Here is a 22712-nt window from a genome sequence, read left to right as displayed (position 1 = left end):
AGAAGCCCTCCTGGCATCATACGTCTCTAAGAGACCAATCAGGAATGGGATTGTAGGGTTAGAACCCTGTTTTAGCTTCCTGGAGGTACACACTTGTCTCATCTCCTGGAAGCTAAGAGCTGCATATCTTGATATGACCTGTGGAGGGTCAACTGACACAAGGGGGGCCTCTGAGTTCCCTCCTTTGTCTGACATGCTTTTCTAGTGAGGTGTAAGTGGTGCACTTACCTACACTATTTGTTTGCCTACTGATCCCTTGCTAAGAGTTGTAGTCAGGGTGTGCTAAGCCCTGTTGAACTACAACAGCTGGTTCAGTAGAACTCAGAGTATTCTAAGCTAAGTTATATGTACCTTGGTACTTATGTGATCTTTCAAATGATATTCTTAGGATACGTGTGATAAAACAACAGCAAGCTCAAATCCCAACCGCTGCTTACCAATGTGAGAAGTTGGCCTGATATGTAGTGCTCACTATTCTAGTGATCACTGTGTATCATTCCAAACGACCCTTATTGATGATTGGTTGTAAGTCAACCTGATAGACCAGCTATCCTAGTAGCATGGACAAGAGCAGTCTTTAGGCTAAACTCTAGAGGGCGTGTTAAGCCAGCTGTTATACCATCACATATACCCCTTGAACACCAAGTGAAAGGACACCACACAAGTTGTTATGAAAATAAACAGATATTTATTTATAACACAACAGCCCTGGACTCTTTATGAAGACAGGGTGCTAAGCACAATACAAAACTACTAAAGAAATACTGAAAGTCGCACAATTTACACAAATGCCCGAGGGGCACGAAAAACCATATACTATGGAAGTGGAATGCGAAATTACTAGCAGGTAAGTACTACTCTCAGAGACTTTAGAAACGCTAGGCCTACAATGCTGAACCCTTTGATTAGAAGCAGGTGGCCTAGGGACGTCGTGTGCAGAGTGGGAACTCTCACGCGTAATGCGGGACAAAGTCTATGGATACTAGTAAATGCAAAAGTTAGTGTTCTCGGGCGAACCCGACTAGGTAGGTCAAAAACGAAAGTGGATCTGGACACTTAGAGAGTTGGACTACGCTGGAGCACCGTGGTACTCGGTTTACCTAGCCCAGGGGCTGCGGCTGCATAGGGTTCAAGTGTCGTCGCGTTTCTTCGTTGACGAACGAGGAGCCTGAAAGAAGAAGTTGCTGGCAGGCGACCAGTGAAGATGGATTATGTGATCCAAGCCTGGATCGATGATGGAGACGACCTGTAAGCAGAGGGGACCAAGTTCTGAATCACTAGCCAGTGATTAGATGGGCACCAGGATGGCACCGGATGAAGTCACCTCGACCAGGTGAGTGGGCGAAGCTGGGCTTTGCAGTCTCTCGGACCAGGAGGCATTGTCGGCGACCAGGATGGAGGTGCGAGCTGTCCCACGAAGGTATCTGATGTCGGCGATGCTGGACCCAGGATTGGGGCAACAACTCTTGGCAAATGCAAGCCCACGCGGTGGACTCAAATTGGCGTCTGGAGTGGACCAGGAGGGTCCGGGGTGCTCCTCTGTTGGAGGGGAGCAAGGGCCAGCCTGGAACAACCAGACCAGCGGTGGAAATGTCGTAGTTCGTCGTCAAGAGGGCTACAAGCCAGCAGGCAAGTGGCCGGACAACGCAGTGAGCAGCAAAGAGCAGAAGGGCCCCACGCAGATCTCGTGGATGCTGGGGGGCTGGACTTCGGTGCTGGAGCTGCTCAGGTTTAGGGCTTCTCAAACCCCAAAGCACTCACTCGAGGATCCCTCGGCGGTCGTGCTGGATAAGCTTAGTGCAGTTCTGAAGATGGCTGGTCCCTCGAGGTCTTGTCACACCCACGAATCTCAGCTGGGCTGATGATGCAGGTAGAGGTCAGAGGTGCCAGGGAAGCCGGGTCTCGTCGTGCTGGTCAGTCTGGTTCCGAAGGAAGGACGTGCAGCAAACCGCAGGTTACTTAGTTGGTGCCCGCTGATGCAGGGTGACTACTCCTTAGTCACAAGGGAGAAGTCTTGAGTTCCTTTCGTAGAAAGTAGTTTCAGGATTCAAAGATGATCTAATTTGGAAGGGTCCCCGCTCCCACCTTTATTCTAAAGAAAGGGGCTGGTACGCGACTAGGTCCTGCCCATGGGTGGGACCAGGAAGGGGGGTGGTTACACCCCTCTCCCCTGTCCGGACTTTCCCCAGCTCAGGGGCTGGTAAGCCCCTGGAACTGGTTCAAGCCGGCATATGCATAGTGAGCACCGGGGTGCCACTTGCAGTTACTTCCTATTCAGCCCTGCCTACCCAGGATACACAAAACCCTGTCTGGGATGGTGCTAGCACCGCCCCTGACAGGAAACCCTTTGTCCTCGCTGGAAGGACTCCCAGCAGCAGGAGGTCAGACTTGTGTCTGTGGTGGCAGCATCCATTTTGTGATGCTGAGGCTCGAGTTAACTTTAACCGGTGTTCACAGTTACATACATGTTGTGTCCCTCTAGAAGGGTGGAATGCTAACCCCGTCGCCAGAATTGGCGAGGGGTTAGTATTCCAATTCGTATGACACCTTACTCGACATGTTTTGATAAAGCGATACCAGAGTTGGCATATAACCGCGAGGATTATAATGCACTTAAGAGTATATGGTATGCGTTATCATGGATCAGCTATTAGGACGTGGTTCCGCAAGCTGCAAACGGGCTCAGCTCATGCCAGAGCACCATCTCACATGATTCCAAGCACTCTGCCTTCAGGATTGTTAAGGCCTGCCGTAGGAATGACTTATAGGAATGCATGTGTCCATTTTAGGGTTAGATATAGGTATACTATATCTAAAGCAAAGGGTGATTACACTACCTTGCCCCAGCTGTCGTGCAGCCAGTTGTGTCAGATTTTAGATGGCCAGCCAGGGGTGGCATAATACATGCTTCAGCCCCTGGTAGGCCCTGGGTACACCTATGCCCTGGATACAGAGTCTGATAAGGTGGCCCAGTACCAATTGGTAAATGCACCTAAGGTACACGTGTCAATTTAGTGAGAGAACAGCTAGGCTGTGGGTCTGATTAGCAGGCCCACAGCCAGGGAAGTCGTACACCAGTGAAGCAAAAAGCAAAAATCTGGGGTGATCATAGGATTGCAGACCCTACTCTCCTACATAGGGGTAATCAAAAAAGAATGCATCCACACCATTGCTGTGTTTTTTAGAGACTCTCCATTGATAGATAGGAAAGCCCTCAATGATCACTTTCCTCAGTGTTATGTTCTCATCACTGCCGTACTTGTGGTCCATTTCGTCATCTTTAGGCCTTTCCTCTACCAGGAGGTTGAGTCTCTATCCTGAGAGACATGGTGGGATCTGTGCTCAAGTGAAATAAGATTGCTTACTAACCCCTAGGATAGCACTTGTAATCACAAACATAAAAAAGGGGAACAGTTGCAAGGTTAAAAATCCAGAGGATGTCAATAGGGCCTCTAGGTGTCCTATACATTCTATATGTGGCCAAAACATTGGAGTCGACTAGTTTCAAACAGCTTGCGTCACAAGGGTCGGCGGCTTTCTTCAGGACCAGTTTTTCCTGTCAAATCCCTGCTAAACCTAGTGGAACAAATTTGCCCCCCTGAAACTCAGTCTTTTTTGGTGCTGTTTGCCCATTCAGCTGGGGTTAATATATGATGTCCCTTTAAAACAAAAAGAATAATGTGATGTGGTATCATCAAAATTGTGTATATTATTTCCACACAAATATATTTCAGAGAATAATACTCTTTCTACAACTACTGGTGAAGGACATAGACATGTATATACAATTCTATAATGCATACTATTATTAAAACATACTAAAAACATTTCTTTGAATCTCTTCTAATTTTTTTGAGTAGGCTAACAGCACAACAACATAAATTCTCTATCCTTAATGTGAGTAGATACCTTGTCAAAAGTGTAATAATTTCCCTCATCAACCGGGAAGGAGGCAGAGCAACAACATATCAAAAAGAGCTGCAAGAGAGACACATATCAACATTAAACAAACTATACTCATCCTGTTTACACAATGTCAAAAAACTATACAGACGGCAGCAAATACTGAGTATACGGCTGTATTGTGCCCAAACCACGGTAGACTGAGCCACGTTATCTGTCACTAAAAGGGAAAAGGAGGTGTTGAATACTAAAGGAAACCCTGCTGTGATACCTGCCTTGTGCTGCCGCTGTGGGTGCTCCTGTGTGAACCATCCAACGCTCTGAGCCCAGCTGCACCCTTTGCCAATGTTGCACCAAGCGAGCTTGTTTGGGTCATGTCAGAGTGGGGGCAGAAGAGATACCACCTACCCTCAGACGAGCACCCCTAAAATGTTGCTGGGTGCTTTTAAGAAAGTGCTCCTTTTTGCATGGTACCCTCCCACTTTTTGCTATCTGATGCACTTTTACTGAATGTGCACTGGGTCCCTGCTAATCCAGTTCCCAGTACCTATGCTCTTTTCCAAAAATGTACCTTTGTTTCTACAACTGGCACACATATAAGTCCCCTGTAAAAGGTACTCCTGGTACTAAGGGCCTTGTGACCAGAGAGGGTCTCTAAGGGCTGCAGCATACATTGTGCCACCCTCGGAGACCTCTCACCAGCACATACCCATTGCAGACTGTGTGTTTTGGTGCAACTAGAACTGAAGAGTCGGCATGGCTTACATCCCTGTTTCTTATACCCACAAACCACTGCCTGTGGCAAAGGTAAGTCACCCCTCTAGCCGGCCTCACCACTATACCACAGGTGAGGGCATAGTTACATGATCAATATGCCCCTATAGTGTCTAAGTACATTCTTTGACATTGTAAGTGCAGTGAAGCCATATTGAGTACATGGGCTTGGAGTTTGTCAATTCAGTCTCCACAGTTCCACGAGGGCTTTAATGAATGCTAGGAAATTTGGTATCAAACCTCTCAACATAATAAACCCACAATGATGCCAGTGCTGGCTTTATTGTAAAATTAACTGAGAGGGCATCTTAGAGATGCCCCTTGAAAAACTACTAACTCACTGGTGTGCAGCTGACTGGTCTGCACCAGCCTATCACTTACAGACATGTTTCTAACCCCCTGAGGTGGGAGCCTTGGGTTCTTGTGGGTCAGAAACAAAGCCTGCTGGGGGTGGCGGTGCTTCACACCTACCTCCTACCCCAAGCACGAACAATATTCACAGTGGTGAGCCTCAAAGGCTCCCTGCCCTTTCTTATGCTAGCCAGGGTCTCTCCAACTATTGGAGATACTCGCCCCTCTGACCAAGCCCTACTTTAGGTGGCCAGGTCAGCAGGAAAATTAGTAGTCAGGAGAGATATGTCTCACCTAAGGCGTCCTGAGTTAAAGTGACTCCCTCCTTAGAAAATTCTACATGTTGGATGGAAGAATTTTAGCCAATAGGAGTTGGGGGTGCCTCCCCATCTTTCCCCACCTAGGGAAGGGGGTCATATAAAGGTTTTAGTCACCCTAAAGTCAAGTAGCCCATTGGCTACTACCTGCAAGTACCTGTAACACCCCTAAATTCAGTATTTAGGGGCATTTCTGAAACTTGATCCTCAGATTTCTGCGACCTAAGACGAAGAAGGATGAAGATGACTACTGATCTAGCCCCAGTCCTCCTGGCCTGTCTCCCGCTTAAAGGCTCTGCAAAGAAGACAACGCCTGTCCTGCAGCCAGTGTCTTCCAGAAACCCAAGGAAGACTACCTGCACTTCAACAAAGACCAGATCTCCTGAGGAAGGCTGCTCTTTCCAAAAGAAACCCACTCCAAGGACTCCGGATCCAGCTTGAACCGCAACGCCTGACTACTCTGCACTCAACGCCCACAGTCCGAGTCTGAGTTGCCAACAGCCCAGTGAAGCCTTACCAGCGATCCTGACATCTAAATCATTGGTGGCTGACCTCTCCTGGACTCCACAAAGACGGCTGCAGCCTCATCTTGAAGGGTCCCCTTGACTGTGACTGGCTCAGGTAAACAAGTTCTGACGTCCAAAGGCACCAATGCAACCTCAGCCCCCAGACGTTAGGAGCCCATCTGACAGTGCCCAGGCATCCACCGATATCTCTACTTACCTGCCCAGCTGTTGGTTACCTTTGTCCAGCCTCCTGGTCCGAGCCTGCAGCCTCTTTGTGCAATACAGATTCCCCATTCACTTGCATTGGGTGCCCTATGCTCCTTTGCACCCTACCGACCCTGTGCTGCTAGTGGTGTATGGTTGGTGCTGCCTTGTGTCCACCCCCTGTTCTTGCTTAAACCCCGGGACCTGTGTCTTGAAACCGTGGGCACCTACCTGCAACCAGCACCTCTAGGTGACCCCAGTCTCCATTGACTAACATTTGGCTCAGTGACCTCTGCACCCTACTGCCCCAGTGCCGCTGGCTGTGCTGTACCTACTTTGATTTGACCCTTGCCCAGTGTTGGTCCAGAACCCCGAAGACTGGATGTGTAAGTCGAGTACTTACCAGTAAATGTGCATAACTGTTTTCCTCCCATAGGATTGCATTGTGGTGCTTGATATTTGCACTTAGGGACTGATTACGATGTCGGTCAGAAAGCCTCCGACCAACAGTCAGATTCTCCTACACCGCGTCGGAACCCATCCGCTCGACTCTGTCGGAAACATTTCTGACCTACCGTTTATGATGCTCGCGGTCGGAAGCGGAACCATTTGGTCATTCCAAAACGATTCCGACCGGCATTCGGAGAATCAGAGTTGGTCGGAGCCGATTCATACAGCTCAACGTACAGCGTTTGCAACCGACCGATTATGATGTCAGATTCCAACAGCCTTTCTGACTCAGTCTTGGCAACACAAAAGGCTGTTGATAACTGAATTTGGGGGCCCCTTGTCGGCCCCCCTTCATCCGTAGTCATCCAGTTTGGGGTCAGAACCCCCTGTAACACCATGCAGAGTGGGGCAGGCACCATGGAGTGCCCGCAATAGGGTGCAAGGTTTTCCGCAGACACCCCTTTTCCCTGTGGGAGCCGGTGTTGTTGGTCGGAACACATGCTCCCATTGAAGTCAAGTGGAGTCCTTCTGAAGGATGTTCGGAAGTATCGTAGTCGGTCGGAACCGAATCCGACAAGGAGTCAGGCGGTTTAATTTTGACCGACATCATAATCTGGCACTAAGTTGGGTGGCACCGCAGCCAGGGCGACTGCCGCTGGAATCTGGGGATCACGGTTCGATCCCCGGCGCCGGCGGCAGATTAACCCAGCACCATGTGACTCTGGGCAATAGCTTGCTTAATCTTCCCGACGGCCCCCAGTGCCTAGAGACCCTTACAGGTGATTGTTCGCGCTTTACAAATGTGGATTATTATTATTATTATTATCTTTTACATTGCTAAGTTACTGGTACTGATGATTGATACTTCAAATTATTTTCAACATCACCGTAAAGTATTACGATTGCTTTTGCATTCACATTCATACTGTACCTGAAAAGTATTGCTGCCTTAAACTGGTACTTACCTGCAACCGAGTGTCTCTTAGCAATTTTCGACCTACTTTGCAGCCAAAAAGAAACTCTGTCAGATGGAGATACAATACGCTATGATGTTCTCTGCATGTGTCAAAGTGGTGATCCCGACTGGCACACTATTCTTCAATATGCCACCACAGGTGTGGGACTGGGTAGATCAACCACCTCGGCGGAATTCCAAGCAGACCCCACACAAACAACGAATGAGAAGGAACGCCCAACATCTTGGGAGGGGTGCCAGATTCTCAGTGCCCCCTCCACAGCTGAGACCCAACAAGAAAGAGACAGACTTGTGGCAGCAGTAGCAACGCTGACTGCCACTGGGGCCGGCGAGACATCCTCACTGACTTGAGACAACACTAAAGACTCAGACTCGGACCATAGATCCAGCATAATGGGGTAGCTCATCCAAGCTCTTCCCACAGTGACCTCCAGGACAACTGATAAAATGATCGGAGCCACGATGAGGACTGCAACTATTGGGGGAAGAGACAGTCTGAAACTATTAGCAGAGTGTAGTGAGTGCGTCAATGGCGATGTAGGAGGGCATTCTCGGTCTACCTGGGCCAGAGACAACTTTGGTTAATGACTACACTGGAAAGGGTAGAACAGTTGGGTCTGACATTGGTTTGCATACCTCCCACTTTAAGAGAGCTGTAGATGCTTCCATGAGTAATTGTACAATGTAAAGTTACCATAAGTTTGGATGATGGGGGAACTACTCACTTGTCCTGGGGTATGGGTAGTTGGGATGTTATTCTTTTTTTGAGAGTCACCTACCAGGGACCAATATGTTTGAGGGTTGGACAAGCTCCTCTCTTCCAGGGTGGGGAATACAAGAATGAGGAATTGGCACAGGATCATACACAATGCACACCAATAGCTACCCCTATGATCCTCGCATGGAATATCAGGGGGATGCTCACAATGTCCAAGCGGTATAAAATATTCTCCTACCTAAATAGGTGGCGTGTCTGCATTGCTCTCCTGCTAGAGACCCACCTACTGGCAAAAGAGAGAGTTGCTCTTCAATGTAGATGGCAAGGCCAGGCGTATTACACCTCCTACTATAGTGTATGGCAGGGGAGTACTGGTTTGGATAAGAGTGGGGGTCCCCCTTTAGCACACAGGAGGTTTGATGGACCCACGATATCTGGCAGTGACAGGTTGTCTAGCTGGCCAGGATGTGGAAATAATAAATATATATGGGTCTAATATAGACCAGGGTCCTTTCCTGACCGGACTATCAGGCACATTGGCTCCTTTTCTGATTCATTCTATGATCATGGGGGGAGATTTTAATTACATAAAGGACACACTAGTGAAAAGTGTCTTCACAAGCTGGGATAATAGACGGGGACTGAAAGATACATGGAAGCGACTTCACACAATGGCACAAGATTTCTCCTACCTTTAACATCCACACAACTTATACATAAGACTAGACATCTTTTTATGGACCTCGGACATCCATAGTCTTGTCTATACATAAGACTAGACATCCTTTTATGGACCTCGGACATAAAGGGAATATCGGATCAGCCATTAGGTCCCTGAAAGTCAGTATGGATTCCGGAAAACACTGCCCCTCTCCATTGGTGGAAGAGTAGCACTTCTCAAAATGGTAGCGCTTCCTAGGCTACCATAGTACTTCACAACCTTGCCTATATGGATTCCGAGAACACGATTTGATGAGTTGGACTCTCTACTTTTATCATTAATCTGTGGGGCGGGCCAAATGCGAGTGGCCCTGTCAACATTAAAGCGCCTGGTGCATAACAAAGGTCTAGCGGTCCCCAGCTTCAAGACTTACTACATGGCAGGCGCACTTCAGTGGTTCATGGAGTGGTTGGCAGGGCGACAGACACAGGAACGCATGGTCAGGCCTTTTGTACCAGACCTAGATGTACTGCTGAGTGTGCTGTTAAGGGTGGGTCGTGGCCCACCAGATTTTCCTGAAAAGCTCCAAGCAGGAGATGATCATGGCATAGATGCTTCTAGAAGACACAGAGCCTGCTCCCATACTCCCCGGACTTACCTATAAAAATGCTGACTTTTCTACCACATGAAGCACATTGAAGGGCAATAGCTGACTGGATAATGGCGGGTGCGAACAAGAAAAGGTATTGATTTATCGAGGTGAGCTTCTCCTATTTGAAGAGTTTCGGCCAGGATTGGACCTCCCCCGGGGCCACTTCCTCCCTGATAGAGCAGTGATGGCAGACCTCTGTCATCAGTGAAAGGCCAGTACCTCGGTGCCCAAAAAACTATAATGCTTGCCAATATATTAGGGCGGCGGGGGCGAGCTTAAAGCGAACATGTGCCTCTACAGGGCAATATGAGAGGATACTCTCCAACCACTGACCATTTGAGGAACCGATAGAAAGATTTGGGTACCCCCATAGACGATAAAGTTTGGGAGAGTATATTCGAGAGAATCCCCAGGGTGTCTAGAAATGCTAGATTCTGACTCATTAACTTCATCTCCTGCATAGGGCATACCTTATCCCTGGGCGCATTAATAAATACGTACTGAGGGAGGATGGGAAATGTCCACAATGCAGGGTAATCGGGGTAGAGATACTGCACATAATATGGTCATACCCAGCATTACACAACTACTGGGAGGAAATCACTAGAGTAGTGGCAGATGTCACCGAAAAGACCATTCCCTGCTCACCGGCCCACTGCCTATTAAGTTTGTTCCCTCACACCGACAAAACTAAGGTAACCAATATGTTCCAGGACTTGACATTCATCCTAGCTAAATAACAACACTGGAAGGCCCTAGGGGGACCCTGAATAACAATATGGACAAAAGAATTGGAGAGATGGGCAGGTTCTGAGGGGGTAGTCTTGCTCGGCGAAGCTCGTAGAGGGATTGGCTTAATTAAGGTGGCCAAGGCTTGGGAAACGGTGGTTGACAGCATGAAAGATCCAGAGCCTCAGTCTGGAGATTCCACACCCAGAGCGATATCTGCACTTGGTAGCACATAGCTCACGGAATACCAAGGTGACTCCTGTGTTCCACGTGAACTTTGCCTCAGGAAGATTATTAGTAGGATCCACTTGGGAGGCTTTGCATGATACTAGTCCCTGGATAAGGAACAGGATAGGTCCAAAACATGACCATGAACGGATGCGACTCAGTTTGAGGGAGTAGTTGGGGTTGAGGGAGTTTGAATGCTGATGTAATAAGACCTGAGATGACCAGCAATTTGCTGATTTAGATGAACAACTGTTATTACTAGATACTATAATGCGATGCAGGAAGTGTCATGTAACCTTCTAAATGAAATAAAATCTGTTTACAAAAAAAACCCTCTGATAAGCCTACCTGCTCAACCACATTACCACAAAAGAGAGAGAGGTATTATCTACTTTAGCCTCTGTAAAGCCTCTGGGGATCCAATGGACTCTGTGCACACTATACCTACTTTGATATAGTATTTTACAGAGGTCTGTTAGATGTTTGAAGTCCAGTTTTGAACCTGAACTGAATACAACCAAACTAATGCCCACAATCTGAAATCTTTGGTAAAATATGCTAAATAAGTCTGAATTACTGATTTGCGAGTGATTTTATCTGTAAACCTTCAATTTGGGACAGAGACGTATTCTGTCCGTACCGAAATACTCTTGGTTTGGGTGTGTTCAGCCTTAGGGGTTGCATATGTACAGCAAGTATGGCATCTTTTCAGAAATTGAAATTGAACACAAGTGTTGGTGAAAATGAATGTGCCAGTTTCACTACAAAGTGCAGAAACAATTGAACAAACATATTGTAAGGCTGTAGCACTGTGGCGTTTTATATTGCGCTGGCCTATGAGGTACTGCTGCAGTGTAATGCACTCCTCAGCTAGTGAGCAGCGTTGAATACTTGGGGTTAGCGAGGAACATTTGTAGTGCTGTATGCAGTAGCGACCGTGTTGTGGATGAGAGACAGGGTGGATGGCAGGAGGAGTGGGGGGCACAGGGGTGACAGGACAGAGAAAAACATTAAAAGAAAAAAACGTACTTGCAGCCAACCGCATTGTGCTCTTCTGCTCCACTCCTCGCAGACACAGGCTCCCAGACTGCCCAGCGGGCCAATCCTGAAGCTGCTGTCATACATGAGAGCAGCTTCAGGATTGGCCTGAGCGCCCTCGATTTGCGCTCCCAGACAGACTGGGAGCCTTTGCCTGCTGTCTTCAGCCCGGCACTGCAGCTTGGGTTGGAGAGCACTTCAATGCGCATTACGGTTTGGCGGGCCTGAAACAGCCAGCCAAACAGATGTGCACACTGACAACAGTTCCCACCACTCCTCCTGTCATCCCCCACGTCCCCGCCCCCAAAGAGTCGGCAGGAAAGAAAAAATAAAATGATAATAAAACGTGTTTATTATCGTTTTATTTTCATTTACTGCCATTTTTGACGGGTGACATTAGTAATCTCTGTTGCCATCAAATGAGACACATTTATAGTGCTATGTACCTCTAGCTGATTTGTAACTGTGGGAGTCCTATCTAATGCATGTAAGTAATAATAATACCAGTATTTGTAAAGCGCAAACAATTACCTGAAGGTGTCAAGGCGCTTGAGGTCCTCAGGAAGATTAAGCAAACTATTGCACAGACTCACATGGTGCTGGGCTAACTGCCGCTGGGGATCGAACCATGAGCCTCTGTGTTACGGGTTCAGCAGCTCTGGCTGCTGCGTCACACCTCTTCCCCTGGTGTAACTGGTTTTGTCCAAAGAGAAGTGATCATAGTGCTGTGTAGTACCAGCCAACATAGGACGTTGGAAATACTTTGTCATGACATACAAAGAGGAATACTGATAGGGCAGTGTGCTTCCAACCAACATGGAACTTTTAGTTTTGGTTGCTGTTGGACAATGAGAAACATTAGTAGTGCTAGGTGCTGCTGGATGGTGAGAAGAAATGGTCCTACAATGTTATTCTGCCCAAAGTGGTACAGTCGTAGTTCTGTGTACTGAAGACTCCACCGTGCTGCGTGGTTGTGGTTTGTGCCCACTGCCGTAACTCTGAGACTGAATGGTAGTTCCCTGTGCGGCTGGCCTGCGAGGTGGGTAATAGTGCTTCATGCTCCCAGCCCTGCTAGACTAGGTAGTAATGCTACAAACCCTGGCATTCTGGTTAACAGCAATGTCGGCCTTTTCCACTAAGATACAAGTGGTATGCTGGTATTTTTTCAGAAAATAGCCTAAGTACTTCTTTACTTCTTTCCTTATTCACATCATGATCTGTTTCACTGCATTGTTCTTCACTTTTTTTTTTTTTAATTCTCACCAAAAAGGCAAAGCTATCCAAACAGTTCCACGCCATACAATTCAACCATACCACATAATTTGACACCAACCCACATAATTCAACTCAACAATGCAATTACATAACACACCACATACATCCAATCCACACCACAGAATTCTACATCATGCCACAACAATCAACATCACACCACATAATTAAACTCCACTACACAACACAAAATACCATTCCACATGATGAAACTCCATAACACACAATCCCATGCCACATAATTCCAGTACACTCAACACCAAATAATTACTGTCCACATATTTCCACTACACATCATGCCACATAATTCTACTACACAATTCCACTCCATGCAACACAATTCCTCATGTAACAATGCCAATGCAACCCACATAATTCTACTACACACCACATACATACACTCTATAATGCATGGGGTAAAAGACATTGTTATTTAAAACAGCAATAGATCTAACTCAAGTAAATGCGAGCCCTATTGCATTTCCAGTGCTTGTTGACATTTGCAGCGCTCTGAACCTTAAATCCTGCTACGTTAATACAGATTTTTTCTCATTTACAACATTTAAACCACAGATAACTACTGGTATCTAAAATGTATGCCTAGATCCTTTTATATAAATATCTGAAATATAAGAAGAGGGCATTCATTGGAGAAAATCGCCTATGCCACAACTTATGCTATGCTTTTGTCTTTAAAACTACAGAGTTGCAAAATTCAAAACACAACAAGAGAATATTGCAAAATATTTGCTGCAGAAGCACGGGTAGTCCCAAACTTCGGACAAATACCAGAGTAAGCGTTTTATCTTTTTATTTTTTCATAATGTGATTTGTATTCACTGTTGAATTATCTGTCCACCATTCCACAAATGTTCATACCTAATTTACATTCATGGTTATAGAATGACTGATATGTAGACTTTGTAAAGAACCATGAGTATCAGGTTCAACACCCTGCTCTTGGCCTGGAGCGACCACTTTCATACTGTAATCATTTGTGAACCATGTTGTGTGGTTTCATTCATGAGTGTCCAATTACTTCAACTATACACAAGCTATTCTGGGAGTTTTGTTGTGATTTTCTCAATATCAATGATGTTGTGGTGTGTATCAAACTGCATTAGGAAAACATTTTTTTCCATGAATAAAGAAACATTAAAAGAAGTATTTATATTTACAAATATCTAAAGTTGCAAAATGCTTGCATATGGCACACGTTTAAAGTTGAAAATCAAGTAAAATGACAAGAACAACTCACTGCTAACAGAAGATTGCTTTAATTTCAGTACTGGATGATTGTGACGAAATGAAAACACATGTTTACAGCTTATACGTACTATTTTCCTCGCTGAGGAGGATACTGGATCAAGGAGGCACTGCAGCGATCTCAGTGCCGCATTTGACACTTCAACCATAACACTGTGATCCTCCGGCTAAAGAGTTTGGTAGTGACCGGCACTGCTATAACATGGCTACAGTCCTTCCTCAGCGACCGGTTCTTTCAGGTTTTTGAAGGAGATGTTGTCTCCAACCAGTTGCCTTTCAGCTGTGTGGTGCCTTAGGGCTCCTCCCAGAGCCCCACGCTGTTTAACATCTATATGTGACCCCTAGCGGAGATTGTCCATCCATTTGGTATAAAAATCATCACCTATGCAGATGGCACGCAGCTCGTGGTGGCATTAAACCACCCCGAGAGGTTATCTAGCACCCTAGGCCCTTGCCTAGAGGAGGTTGCCAAGTGGATGGAACTCTCATGCCTTATACTCAATGGGAATAAGACCGAGCTTATGCTCCTTGGCAACTCCCCCTCCTTCAATACTGCTCTACTCTGGCCTAACTGTCTCGGTCCTGCACCAGATCCGAAGATCCAGATTTAGAGCCTTAGCATTTGGCTCGACCGCTCTCTCAGCTTCAACCACCAGGCTTCCAAGATCTCAGCTACCTGCTACGGCCTTCTGAGGATGCTTCGCAAGATCCTTCCCCTACTCCCTTTCCAAGCAAGAAGGATCATGGTTCAAGCTCTTTTACTTTCTAGCTTGGACTATGGGAATGCCCTTTATCTGGGAGCCCCTCAATCTACCATCCATAAGCTCCAGATCATTCAGAATTGTGGTGCTTGCATGCTCCTTCAGATCCCCCGACGGCAATCTGCGTAAACAGCACTAAGGGGCCTTCATTGGCTGCCAGTCAAGACGAGGATCCAGTTTAAGGCTATTTGTCCGACTCACAGGGCCTTCTTGAAGAATGGCCCAGCGGTGCTCCAATCCCTGATCCCCCCTACCAACCTTCCAGAGATCTTCGCTCTATGTCTTCCTTCCTAGCCACCACACACAGAATAAGGAAAGCTAGATGGGGTGGGCGTGCCTTCTCTTATAACGCCGCAAACTCTTGGAACGCCCTCCCATTGCATCTGCAGAAGGAGCCTAAACCTGCTGATGTTTTAAAAACTTCTAAATACCTGTCTTTTCAATGACTGTACCTAAACCTCTTCTTCTCTGTCTTTCTGTGTTCGTCTGCAGCGCTGGGAGGCCTCAGGGTAGCCATTGCGCTATATAAATCCTATTTTATTTGTAACACATTTATTAATAATCAGTAATACGTTTATCTGATCGGTTTTTGTTACATTATGAGCCTGTAAAGGACCAAATACTGAAAAGCATTCTATTTACTAATTAACCCCTTAAATGATGAGGGTTCACCCCCAGCAGCGGTCCATGCAGGTAACAGTGGTGGGGCCGCGTGACAGGGGATTTCGTGGGACGATACAGAGGGAAAATTAACTATTTATTTAATTTTCCCTCTACATCATCCCTCGACATCCCCCCTCCTGTGGCCCCACCACTGTTACCTGCACGGACAGCGGCTGTTCACCCCTCCTGTCCCCATCTTCCTAGCAGCCCCTCCCCTCACCCGTCCCTGATGCAGAGCCCTTTTTTGATTATTTTGGGTTGTTCTTGCATAGGCCTCGATATCTTTTTCCCCCACATCTGCCAAACAATACTCTACACAGAAAATGTTTATGTTATCTTTAGAACTAGGCTTTTCCTGCAGCAGCTAAATTTAGAACGATTTATTGGCAGCAAAGTTCACAGAGTACACTAGATATTTGATTAGGGTCGGAGGCCTAAAGTTTAAAAACTAAACGGGATATGCAGCCCCACAAACTGAAAGCAATAACACACTATATAGCCCGTAGTCTCAGAGAAAGGCAACACATGAAAAAACCAAACCAAGACTTCTCTAAAAAAAAAATACAACAAATTTGTATGGATTCCCATCACTCACCATTCCAGGTGACATGCTTCATCATCTGGGTCTCCTTTAACAGGGCTAACACTCCACCCTAATGATGGAGGAGCCCAAGGATGTTTTCAAAGTTTGTTAATACAGATGTGCGCAGATATTATTTATGAAGTGTATGGGAACAAAAATGCAGTGCAAAAATTATATATAAAGTGAATAATAAAATTGAAGCGTTATCAGACACCTAATTTATTCTTGTCTGCAACGTACAATCATTAAAAACAGTGCAGGGGGATAGTTTTAATAAATAGCCATCCCTAGATGTATACTGGTCGACATATTTCAGCACTAAGTGGTGAAAAGGACACCAGTGCTTTCATCAGGACCAAAGCAATAATTAAGCTGCTACTGCAAATAGTGAAAAATTAAATAATACTGTAAACGGATACTCCGTGGAATAGACTTTCCACAGTAACAATTCCTTCAACCTCTTGGACGATCTAAAAAGAAAATAAGAGGTATACAGAACAGAGAGTCTTGGAATGAAAAACATAAGTGCCTTTTTTTAAGAAGTCAAAATTGACCATCCCATATACAACCTCAATAGGTTTATAACAATACCCCCTTACCTCAAGAGTACGGAGGAGAGGCCTCACCTCAACTGGCAACAAGCTCAGGGCAAAGGAGGCACCGCTCTAGGAAGGAAACATAACACCAAACATAAATTCATTTGGTGAGTTATTCTTCCTAAACATTTAAAATCACAGCATTGCATGTCCACGGGGTCCATAGGAACCCCCACCTCTCCGATATACTCATAACTCTATACTCTGTGTAAACCCCTATAGTTGTAATCGGGGTATTATTAATAATACATATATTTTGATTGTCCATGACAATTCATTCATTCTCAAAGGAATTTATTCACAATTGTTCATTTTCTCGCTTTAGAACAAGTTCCCACCTCGATTTATATGTTGAGAGGGGGTATCGCTCATTAAGTCCATATAGCCCGGGTCTTTTAGACTGTTGCAAGCATAGCAGCAGTCCTGTATTAACTTCATCCAAAAAATGGAAGTTGTCAGCCCATTTTTAAACTGGTCATTAGTATGTAAGCGAAAGTTATAATCGCATTCACACCATCTAGTCAGCCCCACCCATAATATTTAACCCATTTTGAAACTGGGTGTTTGTTTTTGAGTAAACATTTGTGAGTGAAAATTATCATCGCATTCTCGCCATCTTAAAGAATCGAAACTAGAGTTAGAATTTTAAACGCTCGCACACTTGCAATCACTCGTAAGGTACTCATATAAGTCGTCGGCTCACCCTACCTTTCCGTCGGTTCCTCAGGCTATCATCTAAGCCGTCGGGGAGTTACCGACTACCGTGAAAGCTACTGTTTATAGTGGCATTGGAGATTTCAATGCGTTGTCTCGCGAGATGCGAGAATTCGATCTGTTCTCGCGTGATCACGCGAGAAAGTACCAAAGCGCCCAAGAGGTAATGGGAAGTGTAGTTTAACGGGCTGTATTGATGTTTTTTGGCTATATGTGTAATGCGAGAAAGATTACACATCGCAACTGGAGTTTATCTACATCAGTGTCAGGTGAAAGTTAATGTTATCAGAACACAACGCTCTGGCATAGTGTTAACTGGATATGTGCAATAACGTAACAATCGTCATCAAAGTGTAATCAATAAAGTTTTAAATCTTGAATGGTGCCAAATCAATTTTGCATCACAGCTAGAACGGAATCTCAAGATATTAGAGATTCAACCAGGCACTATCAGATCTAGTGTATTCATAGACAGTATTTCATGGTCCTTTAAAAATGGTTTAGAGATACATAATGGCATGTATGGTTATATATGAACTTCACATTACAATATATGTTTCTTCAGTATAAATTATAGAAACCGCTTAGATTATTCCGGAAAATTCTAACAGATGTATTATATACCTCTCATAAGGTGGACCAAGGAATTGAATCATTCAGCCCTTCTGTGTCTCTCTTAAGTCTGAAAACCCACTTTTGCTCTTTCAACAAAAGAAACTTTGAAATGTCTGTAACATGTTGTGGGATAGATGGCTGTTCCAGTACGGTCCTTTCCATATCTTCTGGATGATGTTTTTTTTCTAGGTAGTGAGTAGTTAGTCGTGTCGCCTGTTTTTTACATCTTATGGTAGTTATATGTTTCATAATCCGCAGTTTAATTTTACGCAAGGTCATGCCCACATACCTCATGTTACAAGGACAGACAATCAAATAGGCCACCTTTTCACTGTTGCAATTTGTGAAACTTTTTTGGATCCAAGGTCTGTCTGTACCTATGTCTACTCTTTCAGATTTCTTTGTCAGTGGACAAACTTTGCATAGTCCACAAGGAAAGTGTCCCTGTACAGGTGGTAAATCCCACATGGTGTTTTGAGTTTGTGGAAGACGGCTACGTGGTCTAGTAGGTACAAGTTTATCACGCAGATTGCTATTCCGTTTGAAGGCAAAAAGGGGTTCTGGCAACTGATCTCCCCCAACGTTCAGCATCTTCCAATGTCGACGGATAGTCTTCTTTATATCATTAGACTCAGTGCTGTAAGTATTAACAAAGGTCAGTTTAGAGTTAGTCTCTTTCTTGGTGTTTACTTCTAAGAGACAATCGCGATTGTTATTGACAGCGCGTTTGGCTGCGCGGCGTACCAATTTAGCTGGATTGTCCCTTTGTAAGAGATTCAATGTTAATTCTTCAGCATGTGTAAAGAAGCTATCTTTAGTCAAACAGTTCCTACGCAGTCGCAGAAACTGACCGAACTGTAGATTCTCTTTCAGGGCTACTGGGTGATGGCCTTTAAAACTCAGTAAAGAGTTCCTAGCCATAGGTTTGGTATAAAGTTCTGTCTCTAGGCCATTAGGTGATGCGACAATCAGCAGATCCAAAAAAGCTAGTCTGTGCTTATCTATGTCAACAGTGAATTTGAGGAAATTGTTACGATTGTTAAGCCACTCCAAAAAGACATAGACACTGGCTACATCCCCTCGACAGACAACCAGGATATTGTCTATGTACCTTTTCCATAGACGTATCGATTCTCGGTAGGGATTATTTTCGCTCAGAACGTGTTCTTGTTCAAATCCATGAACATAAAGGTTTGCCAAACTTGGGACAAAAATACTTCCTATACTCGTACCACTGGTTTGGAGATATATAGTGTCCTCAAATTTAAAAAAAATGTTCTTCATGGCGATCTGAGCAAGTGCCATGATGATATGTACGGGCGTAATAGATTGTAAGTCTCGTTTTTCAAGCAGTCCATTGATAGTGTCTAATGTCTCATCTTGAGGGATTGAAGTGTACAACAACTCCACATCAAATGAGACAAGTCGATCAGTTAATACCCGCAGGACATCCATAGTGTCCTGAAGGAAAGTTGGCATTTCTCGTACCATAGGATTGAGGAAAAAATCCACAAAAGTGGACAAGGGTTCGAGTAACGACCCTTTTCCGGAGATGATTGGACCACCCACTGGTGGTCTAGTGGGTTTATGAATTTTGGGGAGAATATAAAAATATGGCATTACCGGATGTTTGGTATGTAAAAAGGTAGTCTCAGAAGTAGTGATCCTCCCCTCATTAACAGCTTCTTCAACCATAATAGAGATGTAATTTCTAATTCTCTCGGTTGGGTCTTCCTTGAGTGGGCGGTAGGATGTCCTCACCCAAAATTGTCTCAAACATTCTGCTCGATAGACGTCAGAGTCCATAAGGACCGTGGCGCCACCCTTGTCTGCTGGTTTGATTGTAATTAACGGGTCAGACATTAAACTTTTCAAGGCTATCTGCTCTGACTTAGGTAAATTACAGAATTTCTTACGTTCTTTGTCCAGAATTTCAGTAATATCTTTGCTCACTGCCTTCTCGAATGTGAGGACTTGGGGTGGTACCATATGGGTAGGTGGATAAAATGTGGATTTCTGTCTGAGACCTGTATTGGTGTCTCGAGGTTCCCCAACTTCAGTTTTGTCCTTAAAGAAAAAGTGGCCATCTCCCAGTTGACCCCAAATGGATCACCAGCGGTTGTGGTAACAAATCCTAGTCCTCTGTTGCGTACCTTTTCTTCTCCTGGGCTCAGATTCTTAGAACTGAGATTGACTATTAGTCCGACTCCGTGCTCTGTCCCGCTTGCGCTTACGCCCCCACTTTCTTCTTGGAACTCCGAAGAGTACGGGGAGACGCAGGTGGACTCCAATGTACTTGTGCTCTCTGGTTTCTGCCTCTTCCCCTTGGTGGTCCTTGGCCAAACACTAAAAAAGGCTGATTAGGGAAGTTTCCTGGGTAGTTTGGTTGAAAAACACCCATAGGGCCCATCGGTCCCATTGCTCCTGGGGGAAAGGGGGGTTGCCAAGGATTTGGTTGCCACCATGGGGGAACCCTGATTAGGAAAATCTCCATGCCATCTTTGTTGATAGCCCCTACCTTTGCCTCTGCTGCGTTGGCCACTCTGTAGTGAACTGTTGGAACTACTCGAATTATCTTCATCAGAAGAGGATGATGAAGAGCCATATGTAGACCCTATTCTATGACCTTTGTTGTTATAATCAGGGGCCACATAGCTGTCAGATGTGTATGGGTATACCTTGTCAAACGCAAATTTGGCAAGGTCCTTCTTGAACTTCTCAATTTTCGTAAAGAGAATATTATCTTTAAATTCTCTATTTGTCTTATTTGTCTCATCTTGTTTTTTTTTTAAAAGGATGTACTTATAGTCGTTTTGATTTTAGTTTCTAATATCTGTATCTCAATCAAAATGGTGTCTGCAACGCGCTTGGCTGTTTTGATGATAAGTATGAGCCAATCACGCGTGCAGCGCCATGCGATCATCGACCAATCCTTCAGGAATTCTTTATCTTTGAGAAATAACCTCGGGCATTAGTTACCAAGAGACCTCTAGGGGCACAATTCCCTCTCAGATACTCTGGCATGGTAAGGCCATGCACTATAGTTCTTGAGTGTGACTTTTTTAAACCTAGAACTTTATGCCATTCATCTTCATTATTTATTATTGTTGTTGGAATACTGTCAAGAATACAAGGGTTTTCCTTCCAAGACTCTCTGTTCTGTATACCTCTTATTTTCTTTTTAGATCGACCAAGAGGTTGAAGGAATTGTTACTGTGGAAAGTCTATTTCACGGAGTATCCTTTTACAGTATTCATTTAATTTTTCACTATTTGCAGTAGCAGCTTAATTATTGCTTGGGTCCTGATGAAAGCACTGGTGTCCTTTTCACCACTTAGTGCTGGAACATGTTGACCAGTATACATCTAGGGATGGCTATTTATTAAAACTATCCACCTGCACTGTTTTTAATGATTGTACGTGGCAGACAAGAATAAATTAGGTGTCTGATAACGCTTCAATTTTATTATTCACTTTATATATAATTTTTGCACTGCATTTTTGTTCCCATACACTTCATAAATAATATCTGCGCACATCTGTATTAACGAACTTTGAAAACATCCTTGGGCTCCTCCATCATTAGAGTGGAGTGTTAGCTCTGTTAAAGGAGACCCAGATGATGAAGCATGTCACCTGGAATGGTGAGTTATGGGAATCCATACAAATTTGTTGTATTTTTTTGACAGAAGTCTTGTTTTGGTTTTTTCATGTGTTGCCTTTCTCTGAGACTACGGGCTATATAGTGTGTTCTAGCAAAGTTCACAGGCCTGATTATCTGGTGCCAATTTTGTTCAGCATACAAAAATGTAAACAACAGTGATTCGCTTTTAACTCCATAAATCCAACTCCGACACATTTACATTTGCGACTATTTCTATTGGTTGATAGGCGTATATACCTAAGAGCAGGGCAGGTTTTAGGACAGTGCAACCGCCCTGGGCGCTGCCCTGGAGTGGGGGGAGCTGACGTCAGGTAGCGGTGCTGTGTTTATCAATAACATGATTTGAAAGTAGGTGGCGCTCAGCTTTCAGGCAGCAATAAAAATGTCAAGATTACTCTTGTGATTAATGTTCCTGCTTGAGAGAGAGAGTTCGGAATGTTTGTCTGGTGGCAGTTTTGACTCGCCATATAGTAGCACAGGGGGTTAAATGCCTGCTGCAAAGAACAGATCTGTATTTTATTTAGAAAGCTGAGTGGATTAGTAAAGCCAGCCTTTACCAGGGCTTTAAAACAAATGAATGTATGCAAGGGGCTAGAGAGAGATGAGGGGCCCTTTTGCCTGGTGGTAGTGATGGAATCTGATGAGGACGTCATGGGGGTGGGGCGCTGAAAAAGATTGTTGCACCAAAGCCAGCCCGGCTTCAGATCTCTGTCATGGCGCTGAGAAGCTTACCGAACAATGCATAGATAAGGGTAAAGAATCATAAAAAAGCGAACTGAAAGAATAGATTTTAAGGGACTGTTTGAAAAGGCCAGGTGTGTCTTTTTTAAGTCCCTACAGATTCGGGGAGTACATTCCAAGGTTTTGCTGCCCCAACAAACAAGGCTCGTTTTATTCATTTATCTCATCTGAACTTGAAAAACATGGCACAACAATTCATATCTTCCAAAATGTTGGTGTAGAAAAACTGGCCTCACAGAAAGCATTGTATAAGGCGCATTTTAGCCAGTAACTAATGCAGGCTTTTGCGAGCTAGTTGTATATGGTTTCGCCAGTGAAGATTAGAGAGGT

The 22712-nt window shown here is 44.9% G+C and overlaps 1 protein-coding gene across 2 annotated transcripts in view; it reads left to right on the top strand.

Moving 5' to 3' along the window:
• Window positions 1-22712, top strand: part of ALPK3 (alpha kinase 3) — a 1258466-nt gene that overhangs the window by 1181191 nt on the left and 54563 nt on the right. For both annotated transcript variants that reach the window (XM_086959428.1, XM_086959429.1), the window contains one exon: window positions 13484-13572. In XM_086959428.1, coding sequence (XP_086815554.1) covers window positions 13484-13572 — 89 coding nt within the window. The remainder of the gene's footprint in view (window positions 1-13483; window positions 13573-22712) is intronic.

The sequence above is a fragment of the Lissotriton vulgaris genome, chromosome 2_2 (genome assembly GCF_964263255.1).
Source record: "Lissotriton vulgaris chromosome 2_2, aLisVul1.2, whole genome shotgun sequence".
NCBI classification, from domain to species: domain Eukaryota; kingdom Metazoa; phylum Chordata; class Amphibia; order Caudata; family Salamandridae; genus Lissotriton; species Lissotriton vulgaris.
This window is presented reverse-complemented; position numbering and strand designations above follow the sequence as displayed.